This window comes from Pipistrellus kuhlii, unplaced genomic scaffold, assembly GCF_014108245.1.
Source record: "Pipistrellus kuhlii isolate mPipKuh1 unplaced genomic scaffold, mPipKuh1.p scaffold_m20_p_8, whole genome shotgun sequence".
NCBI lineage: Eukaryota > Metazoa > Chordata > Mammalia > Chiroptera > Vespertilionidae > Pipistrellus > Pipistrellus kuhlii.
The window spans coordinates 69,919,180-69,937,154 of NW_023425584.1; the positions used below are offsets into that span (position 1 = coordinate 69,919,180).

At 51.1% G+C, this 17,975-nt stretch overlaps 1 protein-coding gene, 1 long non-coding RNA gene and 1 pseudogene across 8 annotated transcripts in view; 1 reads left to right on the forward strand and 2 right to left on the reverse strand.

The window, feature by feature from the left end:
• STK11 (serine/threonine kinase 11) overlaps nucleotides 1-12,170 on the reverse strand; it is a 19,959-nt gene extending 7,789 nt beyond the window's left edge. For 5 of the 7 annotated variants that reach the window (XM_045576663.1, XM_045576662.1, XM_036425128.2 and 2 more), the window contains exons 1-3: nucleotides 10,823-12,170; nucleotides 2,539-2,622; nucleotides 1,753-1,842 (exon numbers count right to left, since the gene is read on the reverse strand). In XM_045576663.1, coding sequence (XP_045432619.1) covers nucleotides 1,753-1,842; nucleotides 2,539-2,622; nucleotides 10,823-11,112 — 464 coding nt within the window. In that variant the 5' untranslated portion in view covers nucleotides 11,113-12,170. The remainder of the gene's footprint in view (nucleotides 1-1,752; nucleotides 1,843-2,538; nucleotides 2,623-10,822) is intronic. The other 2 variants (XM_036425124.2, XM_036425126.2) reach the window with 2 other exon arrangements.
• Nucleotides 11,950-13,061, forward strand: LOC118711832 (annotated as a pseudogene).
• A 2,314-nt stretch (nucleotides 13,062-15,375) lies between these two features.
• Nucleotides 15,376-16,822, reverse strand: LOC123651780. Its single transcript, XR_006740696.1, has 2 exons — nucleotides 16,705-16,822; nucleotides 15,376-16,628 (listed from the first exon to the last, which is right to left on the reverse strand). It is a non-coding gene; the product is annotated as an uncharacterized LOC123651780 (long non-coding RNA).
• Nucleotides 16,823-17,975: the final 1,153 nt, after the last annotated feature.

Here is a 17,975-nt window from a genome sequence, read left to right on the forward strand (position 1 = left end):
CTCAGGTAGGGCGGAGCCACTGTTAGGACACTGAGGGCTTTAGTCACTCCTACCCAAGGCACCTGGGGAGGCACAGAAGGGCTCCTCCCTGGCTTCCCACCTCCCTCTCTCAATCAGACAACCCTTCCTTTCATATACACTGAGTGGCCAGATTATTATGGTCTCTGAATGCATAATAATCTGGACACTACGTGTACATCCTATATAATAAGAGGCAAATGTGCAAATTGTCCCCTCAACCAGGAGTTTGATGAGCAGGCAGGCTGGCCAACCGCCCATGTCCTTTCTCACTGGCCAGGCTGGCCGGACCTCACCCATGCATGAATTCATGCACTGGGCCCCTAATATATATATATAGTGCGTGCACACACACACACACAACCCAAGTGGCCAGATTATTATGCATTCAGAGATCACAATAATCTGACCACTCAGTATACATACACACACACACACACACACACACACACACACACACATAGAGGCCCTGTACATGAATTCGTGCACAGGTGAGGTCTGGCTGGCCTGCCCACTCAGGGTCAATCAACCGCTGGCCAGGGGGAGGGGCCATGGTGGGTTGGCCAACTGGCCCCGCCCCCAATGCAGGGGGGAGGGCTGATTGGGGGCAGGGCTAGCGGGGGGGGGGGGTAGGGAGGGGCCACCGTGGGTTGGCCAGCTGACACCGCCCCTGGTTGAACTCCCAGTCAAGGAGACAATTAGCATATTAGCCTTTTATTATATAGCCTGATATATATATATATATATATATATATATATATATATATATATATATATATATAAATTTTAAAAATTGACTTCAGCTGAAACCAGTTTGGCTCAGTGGATAGAGCATCAGTCTGTGGACTGAAAGGTCCCAGGTTCGATTCCGGTCAAGGGCATGTTCCTTGGGTGCCGGCACATCCCCAGTAGGGGGTGTCCAGGAGGCAGCTGATCAACGATTCTCTCTCATCAATGTTTCTAACTCTATCTCTCTCCCTTCCTCTCTGTAAAAAATCAATAAAATATATTTTAATAAAAGTTTGCCTGTATTACTTATATAAAAATAAAAAACTGACTTCAGAGAGGAGGGGAGAAGATAGAAACATCAAAGATGAGAATCATTGATCAGCTGCCTCCCACATGCCCCCTACTGGGGATCAAGCTACAACCCAGGCATGTGCCCTGACCCACAATCAAACTGTGACTTCCTGGTCCATTGGTTGACACACAGCCTCTGAGCCTCACCAGCTGGGCCAGGTAGCCCTTCCTTACTCTCCGCATCAGCTCAAGGGGATGTGTAACACTCCCTCCCTCAATTGCTCTGGCACAGGCATAGCCATGTGGCCCCCGCTGAAGCCCTCCACGGAGCCAGAGGCCTAGGCTCACCCCACTGTTCTTCCACTCGCACCACAGGCCAGCTGGTCCTGCAGCAAGGAAGGGGGAAGCTTCTTCAGGGGGGCTGGCCAGCCAGCGGCATACAGATCATTGTCAGGGGCTTCCTAAGGATCAGGAGGTCTCAAAGCCTCAGGTGCAGGCACACTGGGGCAGAGGATGCACAGAAAGGGGCTGCTGGCCCAGGGTACTGGTACTGCAAACTACCCAAATTTTGAGTTTTATAGCACACTCGAGCCTTTAATTCACTGGTAATCAAAAAAAGTTATTGGAACACAGGATTGAGTCCTTGAAGCCCCAGGGTCAGTAGATGATATGGCAGACAGAGAGGCAGCCATAGGCCTGGCCATGCACACTCACCCATGAGCCTGGCACACAGGGAACCGCTTCTCAGGCACGCTGTCCAGCATCTCCTGCATGCCACACACACAGTACTCCATGACCATATACGTGCAGTGCTAAGAAAACCACGGCTCAGACCAGACTCCACCCCCGGCAGGACCTGTCCCCAGGGATAGCTAGGAAGAAGGCCCTAGAAGGAGGTGGTGGGAGACCAGGAATAGCTGGGACAGGGGACCATAAGTGACCTCTAGTCTCAGGTCAGGAGTGAGGTATAGGGGAGAGGCTGCAGGACCAGACAGCTCAAGGTCAGGCAGAAATTCCACACCCCTAGCTGTGTTTCCTCCGAGGAGAGTCTTGAGACATGGACAGAGAAGAGCCACATGCTAGGAACTCTGCCACTACACCTGTGAGTCAGTGATGGGCATTTGTGGAAGGACACTGACCCCTCAGAGGAACCCTGGGCCCTCATGAGCCTGCTTCTGGGAGCTGGAGTCAGCCACACATTCTGGAGAGAGCCTGTCCCCCTCAACAATGGGCAAAGTCCAAGGACACTCTTGTATTCCAGTCATACCTCTGGCCCCAGAAGGCAAGGCCCAAATGCCAGAGGTAGGAGGTATGCCAGCCATAGGGCTCCTCAATGTGGGGTCACCCAGACTGAGGCCAGAAAGTGTCTTCTCTCCAGACTCAGTTACTCCCATTTGGGCCATGGCGCGACAGGGGCACACCAGATAGTTCTGGAATAACCGGGAAGACAGACACACAGGTATCATGGTCCAGGTCCCCCAGCCCAATCCCGAAGGATATATCTTCTGCTTCTCCTCATTGTAAAGCACGTCCACTAGCTGGATGACGTTTTTGTGCCGCAACCTCCGCAGTAGCTGAATTTCCCTGGAGAGAGGACAGAGCATCAGCCAAACCCTCTGCGTGGTGGGAGGCAGAGCTTGCCCTTGGGTGCCATGCAGAGGACACATCAGCTCTGAGGTGCCAGGAGAACTGGGAAGCTCTGCCACTGCCCCTTCCACTGAGCCAGTCTGCACAGGAACAGCTGGTGGGGCCTGAACAGGGGCAGCACAATCAGGACACTTGTTACCCATTTTAACTGAAGATGAACAATTTGTTTTGTAAGAGACCACACTCAGGGACAGCAGAGCAAGGGTGGCATGAGCACCTCGTATGCAGAGCTGTGCTTACGGTGCATCCCCAGAGATGGGGTTGTCATACAGAATGGCGAGGCCATGCCCACCCCTTGCTGTCTCCTAAGGACACCCTCTTCTCCCAGTACTCTAAAGTCCTGCAAGAAGGACAACCCCACCAGTCCTCGTAGAATGGACACGCCACTGTCAACCTGGCACCAACCACACCCGTTGGTTTCTGACAAGGGCTGGGCATAGACCCTGGGCACAATACTGCCTACTCTGCGAGTGGCCTTCCATGCGCCTAGTCTCCAAACAGTCTGAGCAGGTGAGGCACTGGGAGGCAGGAAGTGGTAGGTACCTCTTCAGAAGGTTGAAGTTACTGGTGACACAGCAACTCTGCTCCAGGTATGTACCCAGAACTGCAGACAGGTACACAAAAACCTGCATGTGCACACTCATGGCAGCACCACACAGAGGCCCAGGGTACAAACCACCCATGTGTCCAACCAGTGTCCTTCTACAGTGGAGCTCCACATGCCTGACTGCCCAAGCCATCTTTATTTTTTCAAATATATATATATATATATTTTTTTTAATTGATTTTCCACAGAGAGGAAGGGAGAGGGATAAAGAGCTAGAAATGTCAATGAGAGAGAAACATCGACCAGCTGCCTCCTGCATACCCCCCACCGGGGATATGCCCACAACCAACACACATGCCCCTGACTGGAGTCGAACCTGGGACCCTTCAGTCCACAGACCGACACTCTACCACTGAGCCAAACCGGCTTCGGCAGCTCAGTGCTCTTGTTGATGTCAATAAAGTGTGTTAAAAAAAAAAAGCGGGGGGACCCACTTGCTTAACTTAATGAGGCTGACCCACTGATGAGGTGGGATGAGTGTGGGAGAGTGTTCACTTGTAAGTCCAGTAACTGGATCAAAGCACTCCATGTAAACATGTAAATCCCATAACTCACACCAGGAAACAACTCACACACCATCAGCTCCGCAGAGATGGGAAAGTGGGAACCTTGTACCCCCAGCGGCAGGAGCATTTGTGTGGATGGTGCGTCAGGTGAGGTAACTGGAAACACGCCATTAGCATGACCTGAGCTGCCTACAAAAGAATACAATGTAGGTGGCAGCCACCAAAACCATCACTCAGTGACCTCGAGGGCACAGAGGAACTTCCATCACTGTCCCTTTATATTGTCTACTTCTACGTCTGCCTCTCTGGCCAGAAAGTGAGAACATTTAAGGGAAAAGAAAGGTCCAAGTGCCCACCGGATGTAGGAAGTGAACAAGAAGTGGTGCCTTCCAGGTCAGGGAGGCTTGCCTCTGCCCTTGGGAACCTGCCCGTGGGCAATGCCCATGCAAAGTAGATTGTTCAGTGACTCTGATGAACGGAAGAGAAACTGAAAAGCCACCTACACTCTCAGCCTGAGACACACGGGAATGGGTAAGGAGACAAGGCCAGGACCCAGCCTCTGCTCAGAACCACCTCACCTTGCTCCCCTCCAGACAGATGCAGGCAGGCCCAGGGCTAATGGCGGCTTTGTCAGAGGGGCACTGAGCAAGATCCTCTCACCTGGTCCTTCTGCTGACACTACCTTTTTTCTTCTTCTTTTTCTAATATTTCTTTATTGATCTCAGAGAGGAAGGGAGAAGGAGAGAGAGAGAGAACATCAGCGATGAGAGAGAATCATTGATCAGCTGCCTCCTGCATGCCCCCCACTGGAGGTCAAGCCCACAACCCAGGCACGTGTCCTTGGCCAGAATCAAACCCAGGACCCTTCAGTCCGCAGGCCAAGGCTCCACTTTTTTCAAATATATATATATTTGAATATATAATATACTGTTACTTCCCTAACACAAACAGCAGACACATATCAGAAACCATACTCAAACCTGCCAGGGCCTTCTGCTGACACTTCTAAACACAGGGCAAAGGGCCCTCAGAGGTGGAAGAAGGAATAAAATAAGGGGAAATTAACATTGCAGTTCAACACACACACTTGCACATAAACGTTCACAGGAGCAGGATTTATAACAAGCACTGGATGGAAACAACTCAAAGCCCATCAACAATAAATAAACAAAATGTCACCCATTCACACACTGGGATATTCCTCAGCCACAGAGAGGAGTGAAGTGCTGACACTCCCTAAAACATGGATGGGCCTTGAAAAAAACGAAACTCAGTAAGAGGACCCAGACACAAAAGGCCACACAGTGTACAATTCCATTTATGTAAACCATCCAGAACAGGCAAAACCAGAGGCAAAAAGTGGGTTAGAGCAGCGTTTTTCAACCGCTGTTTAGTGTGCCGCGAGATGTTGCCTGGTGTGCCGTAGGTGCAGACAAGACAAGAATTTTATAATTTTTCACTATTTTGTTTACTTAATATTTCATAATAAAGTAATTATAAAATACTTTCTTTGTGTTTATTTGATTCCTATTCAAGAGAATTACTTTATATATAGTCAATATAGGCACAGAGTTAAATTTTTTAACATTTTCTAATGGTGGTGTGCCTCGTGATTTTTTTCATGAAACAAGTGTGCCTTTGCCCAAAAAAGGTTGAAAAACAGTGGGTTAGAGGTTGCCCGAGGCGGGGAGGGCGAGTCGGGTTCTTTCGGGATGATGTGGGGAAGGGTTCCTCTGGGATGACGAGACGTTCTGGAACAGGTAGTGGTAAAGGATTCACAATCTGTGAAAGTACTAAATGCCACTGAATCACACGGTAGCTGAGTTTTATGCTACAAAAATTGTCTCTCAATAAAGCTGTTAAAAAATAAATTACAGCCTCTGGCCAGTGTGCTCAGTGGTTAAAGAGTTAACCCACACACCAAAGGGTCTCGGTTTCAATTCCCAGTCAAGGATTGTAGGTTTGATCCCCTGTCCCAATCAGTCAGTTGGGGTACGTGAGGGAAGGCAACCAATTGATGTGTCTCTCTCACATTGGCTCCCCGCCCCTACACACCACCCCCCCCACACACACACACACTTGTTAAAAAAAAAAAATATCCTTGGGTGAGGATTAATCAAAAATAAAATAAACAGCCGGGACCGGTTTGGCTCAATGGATAGAGCGTCGGCTTGGGGACTGAAGGGACCCGGGTTCGATTCCGGTCAAGGGCATGTACCTTGGTTGCGGGCGCATCCCCGGTAGGGGGTGTGCAAGAGGCAGCTGATCGATGACTCTCTCTCATCAATGTTTCTAACTCTCTATCTCTCTCCCTTCCTCTCTGTACAAAATCAATAAAATATATTTTTTTAAAAAAATAATAAAATAAAATAAAATATTGTAAAATAAAATAAAATAAACAGTTCAGCCACAGGTGGATGATGTGGGATAAAGGGAAAGTCGGCTATAATTCCCCACATACTCAAGGGCAAAGAGCCAGAATTCTACATGGACTTTGGCCCAGTGCCTCTTGCTCCCACTGCATCTCTCAGTCCCCCCGCTATCAGGGAAAGACTAGGCAAACAGGGGGGCCCCCAGGACATTCAGTGCAGGTGAGCCTCAGTAGATAGTGTGCCCTCTTGCTGTTGGCCTCACAGTGGAATCCTTCTCAATACTGAGGAGGGTGGGCATCCCAGCAGGTACCTTGTAGAGGCCACTCGGGACAGGAATGAAAGCCAACGAAGTTCAGGGCTCTGGTCCCCAATGCGCTACATCACAACCATTTACCATGCAGATCCAATCACGGCAAGGAAGTCCCAGCCTGGTCAGGCCCAGCAAGGACACTAACTCCTACTCCCAGAGCCATCGGCTGGCCAGAGCGGGCAGGCCAGCCAAGGGAAAAGAAACAGCCTGGGTGGCCAAGCACATCATCTGTTACTTCCCTAACACAAACAGCAGACATACATCAGAACCCATACTCAATAGAGGGTAAGCTGTAATATGACACTGAGCCGTGGTGGACCGGTAGTGTGCACACAGCTTATCACACTCATGCACCCTTCTTCTAACCCAGAAACTCCATCTCTGGCCATGTGCCCTTCATACCCTTGAGCTTGTCACGAAACATGGCACAAAGTAGCTCCCAACACAGCAACAACACCCGCAGCACAGGGAGGACCAACTCAGCAAATATGAGCAGACCTAAAGGGACAGAAAGACAGATCGGCTTGGGCTGCAGGGCAGACCACGCCACGACTTTGTATGGTCCTAAGCAAGAGTGAAACTGTTTCATGTTTCAAAACATGAAAACAAAACAAAACAAAAAACACACATGAAGACCACTCTTTGATGACATGTGAGTATTCTTTCAATTCGTCACTTGTGCAGTTGTACTGATGAGGGCCTGCCTAGCTGGACCCACTCACCACCTACACCCCGGAGTGTGCCCACCTGGTAGGGAACTGTCTAACTACAAGAAACCCTGCCCAAAGAATAAGGAGCAGGGGTGACCCCCCAAACACCTTCTTTTGGGCTCGATCTGTGCAGTTCTACTGCCTATTGGAAAAACAAGTACATTCAATTTATTGTTTAAAAGTGATCCTTAGGGGAATTTTATTTTTTATTAAAATCTGTTTGGATAGGTAAGAAAACAAATAAAGCCCTGGCCAGTTTGGCTCAGTGGATAGAGCATCTGCCTGCGGACTCAGGGGTCCTGGGTTTGGTTCTGGTCACGGGCACATCCCCAGTAGGGGGTGTGCAGGAGGCAGTTGGTTGGTGTTTCTCATCTCTCCCTCTCCCTTTCTCTCTGTAAAAATTTATTTAAAAATAAAAAAGGAAGTGGAGCAAGATACAACAGTATTAAGATTACAAGAAATGTTTTCATTTTTACTTGATGCTTTTTGGAACTTTGCTATTTTACAGGAACAAGCAAGGGGCCACATACAGACCCACAGCAGCCTTGCTAGAGGATGCCCATGAAGGAGAGAAAGGCATTCTGAACTGTCCCACCACTTGGGCAAACATTGTTCTTTCAGAAAAAAGCTTTGATCCAACTGAGGCTTGTCTGGAAGGTCTGGACATTCCTCTAAGAGAGCAGTGACTGCAATGGAGTTTATTAAACCTCTCGCAGACAAAGAAGCCTTCTTCCCTTGCAGTGGGCTGGCTGGCAGCAAGGGCGCCCAGCTCTCCAGGCCAGGGAGCCGACAACTGTCCCCTCAGCACCAGAGACCTGCATTCTCTCTGGTGGACTTGTGGAACGGTAGAGCCAGGGCTCAAGAAAGGAGGTGCAGCTGCAAAACCAGTTTGTAATCCCAGCTGCAAAACCAGGTGGATGGGGCAGCTCTGAGCCAGCCCAGCACTCCGAGGGAAAACTCATCAAAGGGAACCTCTGCACGCAGGTCCAGGCCTGAGTTGGTGAAAGCGAGCACTGGCTCAGTGCCTGCTTCTGACACCTATGCTAATTGCCAGGTTGGCTGAGGATCACCAACCACTGGCCACTCTAGCCTGACTCCCCTCCAATTTTTCCCATAGACACTTCAGGACCCAGCTCCACGCAACTCTAACACTACATGCCACATGTCTCCATCGCTCTTGGAACTTCAGCCGACCCTTCAGGAAACCAGGAGCAGGATGCCAGCGCCCTGTGGCCCTCCAGCCGGGTTCTGGTCATTTGTGTCTCTAGTGGAGCATGAGGGAGCTCTGGAGTGCCCTCCAACTTAACCTTGGCGTGTAGAAACTGCATCTCCTGAAAGGGTGCCTTCATCACGTTACACTGTACCTTAGCAAAGTGTGTGTGTGTGTGTGGGGGGCTTGTCTACCCTGACATGCCCTCCTTCTGGGACCTGCTAACCCTGCTACCATCAGTCAGTGCCCTGACCTACATACACTGAGGCCCCATAGGGCTAGCACGGTGGGCCTGGTGGATGACTAGCCAGACAGATCAATTGGTGCTGGAACCCAGCCACTGGGAAGGGACTCTGGGAACTCCTCCTACCTCGGGCTGCTGCTCCCGAGAGGCTGGGGCCTGGGATGCACAGTAGCGGAACATCAAGTGGCCAGCACCAGGACAAATTGATGGACCAATGCCGATTCCATCCAGAGGGCTCAATCAGGCGGGAAGAGACCAGAGCCCGTTCCAGGACAGATGGGATTTGATGCCTAAGAGGAGCCAGGAGGACAAGGACAACCCTGGAGAGCAGGAGGGAGATCCATTTCCAGGGCAGCATTCCAAATGCAGGAACTCACTGCCCTCACCTGCAGTAGTAGCAATCTGGCTGCCTGAAGGCCACATTGTCCCCACAAACTTCTAATGAGAAAACATGACTTAGAGCCAGCAGTCCAGTGGGAGTTTCTAACTTGAGAGTGAGGCTTCCCTTGGTCCTCAGAAGGGCATCTGCTTTCAGGCCTCAGTTTCCCCAAGGACACACCATGGCTCCTGCCCAATCCTCACCTCACAGATGAGAGACTGGTACAGAGAACTGACCAACTGGCCAAAGGAGCCCAGCCACACCTTCTCCCAGTGTCTTCAAGGATGAGCTGTAAAAAGGCCTCACCAGCCCTGGATAGGGCTTGAGGACTGAAGGGTCCTGGGTTCGATTCCAGTCAAGGGCACATGCCTAGGTTGCAGGCTCGATCCCCAGTAGGGGAGCATGCAGGAGGCAGCTGATCAATGATTCTCACTCATCACTGATGTTTCTATATCTCTCCCTCTTCCCTCCCTCTCTGAAATCAATAAAAAAAGTCCTCACTAAAACACAACCCACCTTGCCCACTGCCCCACCCACCCTGCAGGTGGCTCAGAATACCAAGCACTAACAAGGAGCCTGTCAGTCCAACCCCAGTTCTCTACTCCAGCCCCCCCTCTCCACGCCCCCAGGTGTCCCGGAGCAAGTGGAAAGAGCCCAGCTCTCCTGTCAGTGGAAAGGAGGGAGGTGAAAGCCCACCCAGTGAGCGGCACTTCCAGGCCTGGCCTGGCCTGGCCAGCCTGCTTGGACCAGACAAGCCAAGGTCACAGTAAGTCCTGCTGCCTGGCACGTTAGATAAACCTCTTCTGGGAATCTAGAAGCTGGGAGGGGTGTGGGTGTGGGTAGGGCGGGGTTCCACCCTTGGCAGCAATAAGGGGACCCACCGCCCGCCATCCTGAGACTAGAAGAGGAAGGAGACGGAGCCCCCACCGCGCTTGGGAGACTTTTGATAGCAGATCTTGGCACTTCCAGGATATCTAGGGGGCAGATGGCGCAGAAGAAATTTATGTAAAAAGTTCACTAGGACATAAGCAATTCCCCTCTGGGGGTCACCGGGCCTGCAGTCAGGGATATCTAGTGACATTCAGACCAGCAGGAAGGGATAAGTACCCCCTGCTGACTGATAAGCCGGTGCAAACAATTATTTTTGGCAACTACAGGGTTCCCCTCCAACAGGATAAACAAATCGCATTGCGCCTGGCGCTAGTGCCATACTGGCTGCTCACTAAGCAGAAAAACTGACGGCCTCCAAGGCCGTTTCCGGGCAGAAACTCTCAGGGCCAAACAAACACTGGCTGGCTCCACTGGGCACCAAGTTCTCTGGACAGCTGGCAGAGCCAGGGAAAGAGGGACGTGCCCCCACGGAGGACAATTTTGACACTGGCACTGAAGAGCCAAACACACCAGAACCCAGCTAGCCTGACTTCCTGAAAGTAAACACCTTTCCAACCATACTTTCTCTGGCAAGGAGGGTGCAGGAACAGCTGGTCACCTCAGGGAGGAAAGAAAGGGAGGGAGGAAGGGAGGAAGGGAGGAAGGGAGGGAAGAAGAAAGGGAGGGAGGGAGGAAGAAGAAAGGAGGGAGGAAGGAAGGAAGGAAGGAAAAAAGGAAGGAAGGAAGGAAGGAAGGAAGGAAGGAAGGAAGGAAGGAAGGAAGGAAGGGGAAGGAAGGAAAGAAAGAAAGAAGGAAGGGGAAGGAAGGAAGGAAGGAGGGAGGAAGGGAGGGGGGAAGGGAAGAAAGGACGACCACCCTGGCGGGCCTGGGACATCCAAAGCTGCACAGCTCAGAAAGCCCACACTTACTTCTTCACGTTGGCTTCCCCATTGGGGATCCTCCGCAACTTCTTCTTCTTGAGAATTTTGACGGCTCTTCTGCACAACGTCTCCGAGTCCAGCACCTCCTTGACTTTGCCGTAGGACCCCTCCCCCAGCAGGTCCCCCATCAGGTACTTGCCAATGAGCTTGGCGCGCTTGCGGCGGGGCTGGTAGATGACCTCGGTGGAATCGATGCGGTGGATGAACGTGTCCATACCCACCGACATCAGCTCGCCCTCTGTAAACATGCCCAGTTGCTGCGGGTCTGCCACATCCATCCTGGACCCAAAGTCTCGACTCGCGCCGCAGGGCAGTACCTTATCCCCTTTATGGATGACCCGGTGAGCGGTTCTTCTTTTTGTCCCACCCCCACCCCCTCAAATTCCCTTCTCAAAAGAATAAAAGTCAACAAAAACGCGAAAGAAAGAAACAATCCTTCTTCGAAAAGAAACGATTGTACGAAACGTGAGTTCAAGAGGCGTGATGGTCCGAGGCCCGGGCGCCCAACGGTGCGCAGCGCCGCAAGTTTCAATGAGACCAGGGCTGGCAGCTCCGGGTCGGGCCGGAGCGTCCTCGGGGGCCCTGGGGAGGCCGGTGGGGTTGCGAAGTGCTAGGTCATCCTCCAGGGACTTTAGACTCTCCGGCAAACACGGACGCGGCCGGACCAAGTCTTCTCTGGGCCGTCCATTTCTAGCGGGCAGTGGCGCGCGCCAGGAGCCCCAGCAGGCCCCGGAGCCCCCAAAGCTGGCAGCTGAGCTTCGCCGGGGGCCGGGGCGTCTCCGGCAGGCTCGTGGTCCTAGGCGTCCCGAGACGTGGCAGGTGCCAATCCGGCTCGGTCGGCTGCCGCCAGCCCCGGGCGCGTATCGGGGGTCGGGAAGTCACCTGGAGCACTCCCGCCGCAAGTAGCAACTTCCGTGGGAACCGGCCTCCAGGGCGCCCCCAAACCGGCCTGGGACACACAAGCGGCCTCGCGGGCGCCCCCCACCCCAAACGGCAGCCCGCGCTCGCTCTCCGACCCGAACGCCGTCCGCCTCGGCTCTCGAAGCGCAGGGGGACCGTAGAACTCCGGGCAGGCGAAGCGGCGCAGGCCACAGGCCCCGGGCCGGGGGTTCCCGATGCAGCGGGGACCGGGCAGCGCGTCCCCCGCCGCGGCCGCCCCAAGCGTGGAGCAGGAGGGGCGGCGTGGGGACCCAGCCCATGCAAGGCGGCCGCGGTGCCACCCGGCCCCGCCGCCGCCTGCACGCCCGCCGCCTCACTTGCGAGCGCCCCGGGCCGCCTCCCGCTTCCGCACCCGACACGCCGTCGCCATCTTGTTTACCTCCCGCCCCCGCCCTGAGCCGCCGCGCCGCCGCGGACCCGCCCCTCGCGGCGCCGACGTGCCCGCCCGTTGGCCCAGACGGCACTCCCCGCCCCGCCCCGCCCCAGCCGTCTATTGGGCCGTTTGGACCCGGGCGGGCGGCCGAGCAGAGATAGGTTCGTGCTAGGCTCCGCCCCCAGGGTGGACCCTGCTTGCTCATTGGCCCGCAGAGGCACCCTCCCCTGGGGGCGGGGCGGGAAGTGAGGCTGTGGCGGCGACCTCGGAGGGGCTTGAGCCTGTGGTTGGAGGTTGGGGGTGCTAAGAGGCTCCCTGGGACATCCGTGAGGAGGGTGTAATCTTTGTGGGCCAGGACGCGGTTCGGGGACTTAGCAGGGTGCCTTCCAGCACCCCCTCCACCCCGGGACTTTTCTCCAGACGAGGTCAATGGTTAAAAAATAGCCCACTTTGTCTCGTCTCCGGCTGCCGCTGTGTCTGCCCACCTGCAACAGATGGCGTGAGGAACTGCTCCAGCTTCCTGATCGAGAGGAACAAGCGGACGTACAGCACCGAACCCAATAATCTGTAGGTCCGCAACTCCTTTCGCTACAACAGACTGGTTTACCGCTAGAGGGTGGGCGTGGAGCTTGGCAGCCGACCCCAAGGGGTGTAGGTCGTCCAGAAGCGGAGATCCGGCCAACGAAAGCCCGCACCTCCTACTTGTAAGAACGCCCGGATGGTATCCAGCATTTGATTCCCAAGAACATGTACCTCCCGGAGCTGCGCATGGCCGCCATCCGCAGGGCCAGCGCCAGCCTGAACAGCCAGAAGCCCGAGAAGGTGGAGAGGAAGCGTGCTCGCCCCACCAAGAGCTCCTGAGCCCCCTGCTCCCCCCCCTCCCCCAAAGCAATAAAGGTATTAGCCAACTTTCCTAAGGGGGGCGGGGGAGTCGCCTAAAATGGTCAGTTCAATGCAGACCTTGATTCTGGGCCCGTTTCCTCCTCTACAGAGTGGAGACTTCATCCAGATTGACATTTCATGACCAGGCTTATCTCAAGGGTAGAAAGAATGAAGTATAGCTGGTGTCCCTGTTTCCATAAAGTAAAAAAGAGGACTATATATTCATATCTGCAAATGCACAGAAACAAATTCTGGAAGGATACTATCCTCCAATTCCCTAGCAGAGGTTGAGAGAGGTGAGCATGCTGGTCTCGGCCCTAATGGAATTCAGGAATGAAAAGGAAGAAGAGAGCTGCAGAGAAAGTGCTTTGGTTGAAAAAGGTTGACCTGAAGTTGATGCTGAAAATAACTCCCTTGTATCAGGTCCCTTCATTTCTTTTCTGCTTTTTAGCACTAGATTATTTGGCCAGAACTGTCTGTATGAAGCTCCTGATTTACAAGTCAAAAAGTAAAGACGTTGGAAGCTGACACATCAGATTTGGGGTCCAGGCTGGGTCATGTGTCATGGCCCTTGAATTCCCTTAACTGCAAAATTTAGTGTGCCCATGTTCATGTTGGGGACAATCCTTGAGTTTCATCAATCTTTTTAAATTAATTTATTTTAAAATTAAATGTACATCAGATTCCTCAAGGACCCATATAAAGGGATATTGGTGGCCTGGCCCGAGTGGCTTAGTGATTGGAGAGTTGTCCTATACAAAGAAGGATCAAAGGTTTGATACCTGGTCAAGGACACACACACACACACCCGGACATCAGGGCTCCTGCTTTCTCTCTCACATTGATGTTTTCCTCTCTCCCTCCACTCTCTAAAAAAAATCAATGGAAAAACTATCCTTCGGTGAGGATTAACAAAAACACACACACAAAAAAAATATAAGGGGGATTAGTTTGGCTTTGGGGAGATGTGGAGGCACAAGGGGCACCAGCAAGTCCAAATAAAAACATGCTGATAGGCCCAAACTCCTTTTTAAAAAATATTTTTTTTTTAAGTTGATTTCAGAGATGAGAACCATTGATTGGCTGCTTCCTGCGTACCACCTGACCAGGAATAGAACCATAGAATCACGACCTCCTGATTCATAGGCTGATAATCACTAAGCCACACCAGCTGAGCCCCAAACTTTTTTTTTAATTTTTTTTTTATTGATTTTGTACAGAGAGGAAGGGAGTTAGAAACATCGATGAGAGTCATCGATCAGCTGCCTCTTGCTCAGCTCCCCAATGGGGATATACCCGCAACCAAGGTACATGCCCTTGACCTGAATCGAACCTGGGACCCTTCAGTCCCCAAGCCAATGCTCTTATCCATTGAGCCAAACCGGTTTCGGCCCCCAAACTCCTTTGGAGAAGGAAATAAAGAACAGAGCACAAACTAAGGAAATAGGGAAATTAATGAAGCAAAAAATTATTCTTTGGCCAAAAACGGTTTGGCTCAGTGGTAGAGTCTGTGGACTGAAAGATCCCAGGTTCGATTCCAGTCAAGGGCATGTACCTTGCTTGCGGTCACATCCCTAGTAGGGGGTGTGCAGGAGGCAGCTGGCTGATGTTTCTCTCTCATCGAAGTTTCTAACTTTTTATCCCTCTCCTTTCCTCTCTGCAAAAAATCAATAAAACATATATTGTTTAAAAAAATTATTCTTTGAAAAGATGTAAAAAAAATTTACAAAACTAGATTAGCTAAATTAGCCCAAAAGGAAGACCAATATCATGAAAGAAAGAATATTAGTCACCACCGACCCTACCAATATTAAACAGATTAAGTGCTAGGGACAATTCTATGCCCATACACTTTTTTTTTTTATGACCATAAACATCCTACTTGAAATGCACCAACACCTTGAAAGACACTAAAATGAAAGCTCACTCAGGAAGAAATACATCATCTGCATAGTCTTATATCTATTAAAGAAATCTGTAGTGAAAAAGCTTTCAACAAAGACGTCCACAAAATACTCCCTCACCAACTAGGGAAACAAAATACTTCTATGGAAATAAAGACTTCAGCCAAAACCGGTTTGGCTCAGTGGACAGAGCGTCGGTCTGCGGACTGAAAGGTCCCAGGTTCGATTCCGGTCAAGGGCATGTATATTAGTTGCGGGCACATCCCCGATAGGGGGTGTGCAGGAGGCAGCTGGTCAATGTTTCTAGCTATCCCTCTCCCTTCCTCTCTCTCATCGATGTTTCTAACTCTCTATCCCTCTTTCTTCCTCTCTGTAAAAAAATATTTAATAAAAAATTTTAAAAATCAATAAAAATATATATTTAAAAACAAATTGTCTCACTCTTATATTTCTTTACCCATTTTCCTTGTCTCTGGCACTAGACTGGGATCACTGGGGCTGGTGCTGAATCTGGGTGTCTTGGTCACTGCTGTGCCCTCATGAATGAGAGCTATAAAGTCCAGTACAGCAGCCACTGGCCACATCTGACTAGTAAGCTCTTGTAATGTGACTGTCCAAATGGAGACGTGCTGTGAATGTACACTAGATTTTGAGGAAATGTTATTAAAATTAACTATAGCTGCCCTAGCTAGTGTGGTTCAGTTGGTTGGAGCATTGTCCTGTACACCAAAAAGTGGTGGGTTGAATTAATGGTCAGGGCACATAACCAGAGGGCAGGTTTAATACCCAGTCAGTGGCATGCAGGAGGCAACTAATTGTGTCTCTTTCTCTCACACCGATGTTCCTCTTCCTCCCTCCCTCCCTCCAGGGCCTAAGACCTCAGTAGAGCTACTCTCAGCCTCTCCTGGGACCCTCTTGTGGCTTCAGCCCTTTTCCCAGCAGAAATCCTCAGTTGAGGCTTTTTGGCCTCTCACTTCCCACTTCTATTTTCCTTAAAGGGGGATTAACAATACTGCCATCAAATATTAGGCCATTGGTAATGAGATATACTATTATTTCATGAATTCCCACAAAAAAGAAAGATTAAAGAGTGGGAAATAATGCTTTGGGTTGAGACTGGGCAGTGTGGCTCAGTGGTTGAACACTGACCTATAAACCAACCAGGTCACAGTTCAATTCCTGGTCAGATGCCTGGATTACTGGCTTTGTCAATAGGGGGCATGCAGGAGGCAGTTGGTCAATTCTCTCATTGATGTTTATGTGTCATTCTCCTTTCTCTGAAATCAATAAAAATATATTTTGAAAAATGCTTTTGTGTTAAAAGCAGCAGCCTGACCTCTGCAAACTATGACAAACGGGAATAATCATAGGGCAAGACGGGAGTATAAATACTCGTGATAGCCCTAAGACCTTGTCCTGAATTCCCCATCCTTACCAACCTGTAGGTTTTGCTAAGGAGCCTGGGTTACAGGTGTGGGCCCCAGGTTATAAGTGGGAGTCTTCCGATTATAAATGGAGGGATGTCCAGCCAGCTCCCAAACGCACTAACCCCTGCGAAGCCCTTTAGCTTTCCCAGCACTGATCACAGATGTCCCAGAGGCCCCTTCACCAAAGACGGAGGGAGCCAACTATCCAGGTCACTCTCCAGGCCAGCTGCTCCCATCCTGGGTGACTGTGTGGATCTGAAACTTTTTACCTGTTTGACACACAAGCACCCAGGGAGCCTTGGCCAGGGTCCCACCACCTGCCCCTTGGTGGCCACAGGTGTTCACAAACCTGGAGCACATCCTAGGATGCAACCATAGCTGAATTCCCTGAGGGAGCTGATCTCTGGAAAGGCTCCTTGGGCTCGAGGGGGTCCACTTGTCAGGGGTAGGGTCTGAGCTGGACGAGCAAATGCTTTGTGTGTATATATTAAAAGAAAGCACCCTGGCTGGTTTGGCTCAGTGGATGGAGCCTACAGACTTAAGGGTTTCAGGTTTAAGTCCAGCCAAGGGCACGTGCCCAGTTTGTGGGCTGTACAGGAGGCAGCCAATTAATGGCTCTCATCATTGATGTTTTCCTCTTACTCTTTCTTTCTGAAATCATTAATTTTTATTATTTTTTTAAAAGTAGGCCTTGACTGGTTTGGCTCAATGGATAGAGCATTGGCCTGCGGACTCAAGGGTCCCAGGGTTGGGGCACAGGTTGCGGGCACATCCCCAGTGGGGTGTGTGTGTGTGTGTGTGCGCGCGCGCGCAGGAGGCAGGGGATTGATGTTTCTGGCTCTCTATCCCTCTCCCTTCCATTCTAAAAAAAAAATCATAAAATATATTTTAAAAAAAGAAAAAAAGAGCCGAAACCAGTTTGGCTCAGTGGATAGAGCGTCGGCCTGCGGACTGAAAGGTCCCGGGTTCGATTCCGGTCAAGGGCACGAACCTTGGTTGCGGGCACATCCCTGGTGGGGGGTGTGCAAGAGGCAGCTGGTCGATGTTTCTCTCTCATCAACATTTCTAACTCTCTATCCCTCTCAATTCCTCTCTGTGTAAAATCAATAAAATATATTATATATATATATACATATATATATATTAAAAAAAAAGTTCTAAAAAAAAAAAAAAAAAAAAAAAAAAGAAAAAAAGTAGGAACCCTCCCCTTGACTGGAGAACATGCGAGAGGCCTATGAAGGGAATGGGAACCTGAGGGAAGATACTACATTCAGTCCAGCAATGGCCACCTCTATGGGTACTTAGAGATGCCAGGTAGCTAAAACTGCAGGTCTGGGTTGGCGGAATCAAGGGGGAGGGGCACAGGGAAGATAGCATAGGACCCTGAACATTCCCAGACATGTCGTAGAAGCTCCCGAGCCCCGCGGCCCCCCCAATATCTGTGTGGCTGTCACTGTGTTTACAGCAGGGACCCTCACTATCCAACATCCTGGCAAACACTAGAAGTCTTGCTGGACCTGAGTCTCCAAGTACTGTGCCCAGGCCCAACCCCCTCTGCTGGATGATTGGCAAACTGCCCAGAGCCGCAGACACTTGAAGAATGGGTTGCACTCTGA